The sequence below is a fragment of the Cucurbita maxima genome, unplaced genomic scaffold (genome assembly GCF_002738345.1).
Source record: "Cucurbita maxima cultivar Rimu unplaced genomic scaffold, Cmax_1.0 Cma_Scf00015, whole genome shotgun sequence".
Taxonomy (NCBI): domain Eukaryota; kingdom Viridiplantae; phylum Streptophyta; class Magnoliopsida; order Cucurbitales; family Cucurbitaceae; genus Cucurbita; species Cucurbita maxima.
In genome coordinates, this window is record NW_019272031.1 from 2,444,818 (window position 1) to 2,453,998 (window position 9,181).

Below are 9,181 nucleotides of genomic sequence, written 5' to 3' on the forward strand. Positions count from 1 at the left end.
CAAGCACATGCAATGATATGATGGGACCTATCTTTTCGTTTTGTTTTCCCTACGGTGCTGTCCTAACGGGTAAACTTTGGACGTGTACCATATACTCTACACACAACCCATACGTGCGAGTATGGGCTCACTAGCTAGTTCGCACACCGTTGGGCCACTTTCCTTATCCGGTGGGAATACTTTGGGAGCCGCTTATGCCGGAACCCATTAGAACTAGTAACCGTCACAGCAGCGCTATGCAAAGCATAACGGTCGTGTCCTGCCATTGGATGTATGCGTTCGTACCCTCGTGATGGGATAGGGGTATCCCCCCAAATGCATGAACACACATAATGCATGAGGTCCCCATTACTTCCACATTTAACATTAATGAACATAACCCCCCCTTCTCACGTTCCATGCTTACATGTCATTCTCATTTTCAATTTACATATCTTACATATTTCTATCGGGATTATGTTTCCAAGCAGTTTACCGTATTTCATGTCATATAATTCATGCTATTTAAATTCAAATATTCCATACAATCATGCCATAATCATTCAAGAACAACATAACGTCACATGCATTACATAATGTTGGGTTTTAAACTCATAGTTTGTAAACAAAAACATATTCTATATTCAATAAAGTTATTATTGTTGTTTATTCAGTAAAGATTGTTATTGAATAAAGTGAACTTTACGATCATTAATCTAAATCCAATAAACTAAGAACACTCTAGCTATAGTATGATTACTTGAACTATATGTAGAGACATAAGAGTGGATCAAGTTCAAGTATATAGTCAAAATGATCTATAGTATAAGGATAAGGCTAAGTACCTTATTCTAGGGACACTATGGATGCGACCCACTTTTGTATATGATATAAACAATGTGATCACTAAATTGAATATGTGGAGACATGTGAGTGAGGGCGTCTTATGCAATGAGTATTGCATAAAATCGGACCATGAAGAAAATCACTCTCACTTTATAATGTCGTTTACTATTGAGACTGATTTTCTTTTCATTCGATGACCTAGGTAACTCGATCTTAATCCTGAGCTAACCATGAACTCCTATTTATTCGGAATTATCCTTAGATTTGCATGGGTGAGAATGACTCGAGTTCACCGACTCAATAGGCCTCCCATTTTAGGGGTAAGATGGGTGAATAGCTGGGGACGTGGGGTGCAAGATGAAATTCGTTCCTACCCACTTTTAGGGATAGAAGAGAAGTAGTTTCCTTAAGTACTAACTCCAGGTCTTGAATAAGAGGCCCCACTCACTCATTGGTCTGAGAGGGATTCGGTTTACTGGTTGGACCACAAACCAATTGTTCATAAGAGGATCAGTGGGACATAAGGAACAAAAAGTAACTTCAGGGGTAAAATGAATAATTGACCCAACTCTAGTTACGAACAACTTGTGAAGTATCGACTTACTAATCATAGTTATATCAAATGGACAGAAATATATCTATAGTGAGAGGAGTGCAACTACTAGGCTATAGTGGAGTGTCCTAGTAGTTAACGAGTGTTGTTGATTAACAAGGTTAATGAGTTTAACTGGTTAATCTTGTATCGTTGGAGCCCATGATCTATAGGTCCATTAGGTCTCTCTGCTAGCTCATCTCGAACTAAACAATAGAACAGTGTGACGAGTGAGTTCGAAGTGTTCGAATTCAAATTAGGGAATATGCGCTACATATATACGATATATTTAACCGCATTTTTGTTTTATTTACGAATTAAACAAAAAAAGAGAATTTGAGATATTTAAATAAGATTTAAATATTTTAATCAAATATGTGTCGGAATTGATAGGGATTGGCTTTTGAATTAATATTAAATATTAATTAAATAGTTTAATTAATCTTTTAAAATTACTTTAATTTGAAATTAATTGTTGAATTAAAATGAAGAAAGTCAAAATGTTGACTTTATTTAATGAAAAAATTCATATTAGTGGAATTTTGAGGTGTCAAAATTTGGTTTAACCAAACTTGCATGCTTGCCAAATAAACCCCACAAATTTGAGTGGAATTTTGAGTGTCAAAATTTGGTTAACTCAAGCATGCATGCTTGCCACGTAATCCCAAACATTTGAGTGGAATTTTGAGTGTCAAAATTTGGTGATCTCACGTTTGCATGAACATGCAAACATGACTCTATCAATAGAGTGATCATGGTACATGGAAGGTTGGCTTTTGGAAAAAAGGTTGAGAAAAACCTCTCACAAACTCTCTCTTCATATATACTAAATCCCTCCCAAGTTTAGTCACTCACCGGATTCCACAATCTCATTCTAAGGTCGGAGAATAGTGGAGAAGACACTAGTGGTGGTTCGAAACGGTTCGTGAGGAAAAAGAAACTTGAGCGACAAAAGGTTAGTATTCAAACGCATTGAGTTTTAAGCTAATTTACTATAATTGATGTACTTAGAGTGCCTAAGATCCAAATTGCTTCTGCATGTGTTATATTAACTCCCTCACATAACACATCAGGCTAAACATCATACATAGCATACATTCACATTCACATGATGACGTTCTTAAGCACAACATCCTATCATACGATTTAATGACACGTGTGAATCTACGGGCACATGCCAACAAACAGCAAATAATGCGTAACCTACGACGGGTGAGCCACTTACTTGGTAGGCCTTAGCCGAAGTACTCCCTAAAATATAAATGTAAGCTCCTAGCTCCTTGTAACCGTTCTACGCTTCCGTTGGTGGTTGGTTCCTATTGGATCATTCGTCACCTTCGTTAGTATTTCACAAACATAATTAATTTCCAACTTGAATTTATGAAATACAACCTTAAAATGATCTATTTTACCTTAAACGGGGCCGAAGCTAGGTTCGGGAGGGTCGGAACGGTGCCAAACAGGTCAGAAATAGGTTTCCGAGCCGAATAAATCGCTGGAGCCGAGAAGCCGCTGCCGAGCCGATCAAGCTGCTGGAGCCGAGGGGTGTCGCACTACAAATGTGCCATGTGGCACAACCAGAGGGCGATGCGTGTGCAGCGGTCTCGGGTCGAGGCACGGGTTTTCGGGTCGTTCGCAAGTTATGGGTCGTCCTGGCTGAAGGACGTGTAGGTGGGCTGGGTTGTGCATGTCGGGCGTTGGTTTGGGCTTGCGGGTCTCGGGTCGGTTGGGTTTTTGTTCTCGGGTCGTGGCTGGTGGGTTAGGCTGTAACTGGGCTTACGGGTTTGGGCTGAGGCGACTGGGCCACGGGAGTCGTCGGGTGTTGGGCTGACTTATGGTGGTTGGACTTGGTTCGGGTCGCGGGATCTGGCCCTCAGGTCGGACTTCGTCTCCTTCACCCGGTTGCCTGCAGTTCTTTCCGGCGACCTCTCACTCTCCTCGTTAATGTCGTTTCGACGTCCTTTTTCCTCCGCTCCAGAGTCTCTTTCTGCCCCTAATTCCGTTTTTGGTATTGGTTTGGTTCGTAAAGGCCTCACACTCCCGGATCTAGAAGGGTTCGGAAATCCGACGTCCGTCTCTCTTGCCGACGGTGTACAACGTGTAGAACTCGTCTAACTCTACCCCCGATGTATGTAAAAGGCTCTGGGATTACTTTTGTTGGGTACCATGGAGGTTTTGACGTCGATTTCGTAGGGTTTCGCCTCGTCTGAGTTTCGTTTGATTTTTCTCTGTCTTCTTCGTTTTCCCTTATTTTTTCTTCTTTGCAGGTGTCTTGGGGTGGCTGAAGGTTGAGATCGAGTTCCTTGGTGACCCAGACTTCGGCTGCCCTTTGTGGGTCGTGTGTGAACTCGCCGGAGTTTTCGAACCTGTCGACAATTCCGTTTTTTTTTTTTTTTTTTTTTTTTTTATATCTGATCCGTTACATTTTAGGAATAGATCGCCTACCATCTAGTATAAATACCTATCCACCCTACTTAGTTCATCATCCTAAGAAATACGGAGCGGTACAGAGTGTCTTGTAATGTCTTGTGATTGTCTTAATAAAGAGTACAAGTGTTTTCCACAGAGAATTGTGTTCAACAGATCTTGTAAGGTTTTCACACATTTTTCATGAAGGAAGTCAGAGTCAAGTCGATTTGGAGGTAGAAGTTCAGGCATTCATCAAGAACCGTAAGTGATAAATTTTTAGCCAATTTTGGACTTGAATATATTTACGTGTAGTTAATTAGAAATTACAAAAAAAAAACATTTGCTTCCAAGAGTAAAAACTATCTCCACAGACCAATACGACTCCTTCCAGCATGGTTTGACTTCATTAACCACATGGATTGCTCAAAGCAAAGCTCACTTAACCATGAAGTTCTTATGATCGTGAAAAAGGTGTACTTTGTTGATATAAGTACTAACTTTCAATTCTTTCAAGTCTTTCTTAATCATCCTATTCTCGAGATTGCTCTCATTTGAATGTGATTTCGATTCATTCATGTACATTTCCTTTACTGAGGTGCATAATAGTGGATTGACTTAGAATTAATTAATGGAAATGACTGATTAACGAGTTTAGTTAATTAATTTTATGTCATTAGACCCGAAAGAAAATTTGTAATCTTCAAATTAATATTTATTATTTATTGCATGAAATTAAAATAAATTATATTTATCAAACATTGCTAACTCGTCTTCCAAAATCACTTAATAAACTATACGAAATATATTTTAAATATTTTTATCTAGCATAATTTACGGTCACTTCGTTATATATGTATTAACAAACTAATTAACGACCATTAATTAGTTGATTGAATTGGTGACCAGAATAATCGAAATACAGGTTGAGTTGGGTTAGGTTCTCGGACTATTTTTTTTTAATTATTTAAGAAAATATTATTTATTTATAATTCATATTATATTAATAATTAAATTTTTATAAAATTTAAATATAAAACATTCACAAGTCATAAAATATCATTAATATCTGTTACAAATATCAAATATTTTTCGATCTTCGTAATAATCTTTAAAGTAGTTTGGGTAGAGTTGAATTGTAACTTTATTTTCAGGTTTGTTGGGTTGACTCAATGAAAAAATGTCAACCCGAGAACCCACTCGAATTTTTCAGTTTTCCAAAAGTTCAACCTGACCCAATTTCTAAATCGAGTTAAGGGTAAGTACCTTGTAAAGACAAGTTCTTGCTAAATTGGAATCGGGGAAATCCTCCTCGATCGCAACGAGACGCTTTAAAGCTTCTTCATATTTTCCCTAATTAAGAATTACTCGTGAATTTATTTCACAATTATAATTTCAAAAATAAATTAAACACAAATATATATTTTAAGTTAACCTAATTTTTTAAAAAATGTTTTTATTCATTATTTTTTTTTTATAGAAAAACACAGATTATTTAAAATTATTTCAACATGTATATTAAACACAATTTAAACCATTTGTTTTTTTTTTAAATAAAATTACAAAATTTATTAAGTGAGCAGCTAAAAATCTTTCAAATATATGGTAAGAAAAAAAAAAGTATATTTATAATTAATATAATCACTTAATGCAATAAAAAAAATTAAAAAAAAAAACTTTCTTATTTAAAAAAAATATATATTTTTTTTAGAAGTGTGTAAACCAAAGATATTCGAAATGTACTCTAAATTAACTTATTAGATATATAAGAATCTGGATATATGCGATTTGCGCCTCTAATGCCTCCTCTCGGTTGTCTCTTACTTCGTTACATAAGTTTTCCATGTAGCATTTTACTGCATCATAATCCCCATTCACGACTGCCTACATCATTTCTTTGGGAACCAACATCATTTGTTCTCCTCCCCAATTGATGTGGGATCTCACACTCCACCCCCTTTAGGGTCCAGTGTCCTTGTTGGCACTAGTTCCCTTCTCCAATCGATGTGGGACACCCCAATCCACCCCTTTCAAGGCCAGCATTCTTGCTGTCACACCGTCTTGTGTCCACTTCTCTTGAGGGCTCAGCCTCCTCATTGAAACATCGTTCAGTGTTTGACCCTGATATCGTTTGTAACGGTCAAGTCCACCGCTAGCATATATTGTTCTCTTTGGACTTTCTCTTTCGAGTTTCCCATCAAAGTTTTTAAAACACGTCTGTTAAGAAATTTTTTTTACACTTTTATAAAAAATGTTTAATGGATTTCACAATAATTGAAAAATAAATCGATAAGACTAGAAGGGAATAACCTTAGAGGGAATAATGTTGAATAACAAATGAGCCATGTTTCACATTGGATGATTTTAAGTTCAACAATGGCTTCAATCGGCTCTTAGCACTCGTCAAGAACCCGTCTGAATTTGTATTTCTACAATGAGCTTCGAACTCCTCATTTCAACAAGGTACGTATTCCACCATTCTTCTGCTTTACCATTCTTGCTTAACATCGTATGAACCACAGCCTACACAAAATTACATCCTTTTCAATCAACATTATATGAAACCCACTAAACTATATTTAGGTAAATATTCGTTTGTATTGATCTCTAAAACGTGTTAAATTGTAGGAGTGTTTGTGGGTTGAGTCAGGTCGGGTCCAATCTAGTTGAGGTATTGAAAATTCACATACTTAGCCATGACAATAATAAGAATGTACCTTATAAAGGGAAAGTGTTGCTTCAAATGCTTTAGATTGAGGAAAGTTGTCCTTCTCCTCTAGAAATTCTAGAGCCTTGTTGTATTCATCCTAGTGAAGAACACCAAATTACATGTTAATTTATCACACTACATTGGAAGAAATTAGATATACAATAATAATAAATAAATTGTTGTGACGTAAAGCTCAAATTATATTTAGGTTAAAATGTCTCTGTATTTTAGTGTAACAATCCTAGTGTACGGCTACTAAATATTGTCCTCTTTCGGCTCTCTCTTTCATGGTTTAGCTCAAGTTGTTTTAAACGCCTATGGTAGAAAGAGGTTTCCACACCCTTATAAAAAATGTTTCGTTCTTCTCCTTAATTGATGTGGGTTCTCACAATCCACCCACTTCATAGCCCAGCGTCCTCGATGACACTCGTTCCCTTCTCCAATTAATGTGGGCCCCCCAATCCACTCGGGAGAGGTTTTCATACCCTTATAAAGAATGTTTGAGCGTTCTCGCTAGCACTCATTCCCTTCTCCAATCGATGTAGGATCCCCCAATCCACCCGAGAGAGGTTTTCACACCCTTATAAAGAATGTTCCATTGTTTTCGCTGGCACTCTTTCCCTTCTCTAATCGATGTGGGACTCCAATGCACCCGAGAGAGGTTTTTATACCTTTATAAAGAATGTTTCAGCGTTTTCGCTTGCACTCATTCCCTTCTCCAATTGATGTAGGATCCCCCAATCCACCCGAGAGAGGTTTTCACACCCTTATAAAGAATGTTCCATTGTTTTCACTGGCACTCGTTCCCTTCTCTAATCGATGTGGGACCCCAATGCACCCGAGAGAGATTTTTATACCTTTATAAAGAATGTTTCAGCGTTTTCGCTTGCACTCATTCCCTTCTCCAATTGATGTAGGATCCCCCAATCCACCCGAGAGAGGTTTTCACACCCTTATAAAGAATGTTCCATTGTTTTCACTCGCACTCGTTCACTTCTTTAATCGATGTGGGACCCCAATGCACCCGAGAGAGGTTTTTATACCTTTATAAAGAATGTTTCAGCGTTTTCGCTTGCACTCATTCCCTTCTCCAATTGATGTAGGATCCCCCAATCCACCCGAGAGAGGTTTTCACACCCTTACACTCATTCCCTTCTCCAATTGATGTAGGATCCCCCAATCCACCCGAGAGAGGTTTTCACACCCTTATAAAGAATGTTCCATTGTTTTCACTTAGGATCCCCCAATCCACCCGAGAGAGGTTTTCACACCCTTATAAAGAATGTTCCATTGTTTTCACTGGCACTCGTTCCCTTCTCTAATCGATGTGGGACCCCAATGCACCCGAGAGAGGTTTTTATACCTTTATAAAGAATGTTTCAGCGTTTTCGCTGGCACTCATTCCCTTCTCCAATCTATGTAGGATCTCCCAATCCACCCGAGAGAGATTTCCACACCCTTATAAAAATGTTTCGTTCAACTCCTCAACTGATGTGAGATCTCACATTTAGATCTTAATCTATTATAATTTATATACTTTATATTTAAATTTAGTTTTTCAACTTCCACTAAATTTAATTTTAATTTTAATTTTTAGTAAAAATCGAATCTGGTAAGTCTTCCTCATCTTCGTTTCATTTCGTGGCGTTGTAAAAGCTTACCAAACGTATGAGAATTTGGAGATGTGCCAGCCGAGCCTCATAGACAACTTCAACCTTAGCGGAAGAGCATAATTTTTTCGTATGGCACAATCCTTCACCGTACTTCTCTTCGACGACCAACTTCAATGCCTCATTCTACCAAAAAAAAAAAAAAAAAAAAAAAAAAAAAAAAAAAAAAAAAAAAAAAAAAAAAAAAAAAAAACAAAAAAAAAANAAAAAAAAAAAAAAAAAAAAAAAAAAAAAAAAAAAAAAAAAAAAAAAAAAAAAAAAAAAAAAAAAATCCTTTTAATTCATTGAGAGGACTTTTCAAATTTGTTCTTATAATTTAGAGGTTAAAAAATAAACGAACCTTGGTGGAAGCAATCACTAATGTTGATGAATTACTTTCTTTTGGTTGTACTAAGCTTAGCAATGCCTTCAATGAGTCTTCTTCGGCATTTGAGTACGTCTCCCCATCCCCACAACGAGCTAATAACATGTCACGTGTATTGGGATTCCAAGTCGACACAATAGAGACACGGGTCGATATTAAACCATTCGATAGTCGAGAAAAGGGTGGGTTCCTAACGTTGAAACAGAGCCATGAAGGCACCACCGACATCGGGGTGCTAGGGGAAGGTTTAAGCAAGGGAAGTTTAGACGGTAAGCCGCCATGAAGCAAAGCAAAGGATTCCATGGGTATGACAGTTTAGGCGATATCGATATGAGCTTCGACTTGAATGAAGGACGCGTTCTTGGCCGTGGTATGAGTATAGAGATTTCGAAACTATATAATAATAATGTGTAAAAGTGAGTATACAAAAATGGAAAAGCATTCTTGGAGGCCAAGTATTTAATTATTCTCATTTCATTCCCATCTGCATATAAAATTCCATGGTTCAAATAGAAGGCAAAGGTTAAAGAGGAAAGGGTTGTTGTGTTTCATATTTCTTTTAACAAAATGAAGAAAATCAAACTAAAAAAGAAGCATCTTTTAAAATGAAGAAA

General features: G+C 37.1%; 1 protein-coding gene across 1 annotated transcript; it reads right to left on the reverse strand.

Annotated features, from left to right (window-relative positions):
* Positions 1 to 5,587: 5,587 nt before the first annotated feature.
* On the reverse strand, positions 5,588 to 8,915 carry LOC111490475. Its single transcript, XM_023139116.1, has 5 exons — positions 8,544 to 8,915; positions 8,195 to 8,329; positions 6,541 to 6,630; positions 6,134 to 6,346; positions 5,588 to 5,718 (listed from the first exon to the last, which is right to left on the reverse strand). The coding sequence occupies exons 1-4, from the start codon at positions 8,868 to 8,870 to the stop codon at positions 6,227 to 6,229; spliced, it is 672 nt and encodes a 223-aa protein (XP_022994884.1). The 5' UTR covers positions 8,871 to 8,915; the 3' UTR covers positions 5,588 to 5,718; positions 6,134 to 6,226.
* Positions 8,916 to 9,181: the final 266 nt, after the last annotated feature.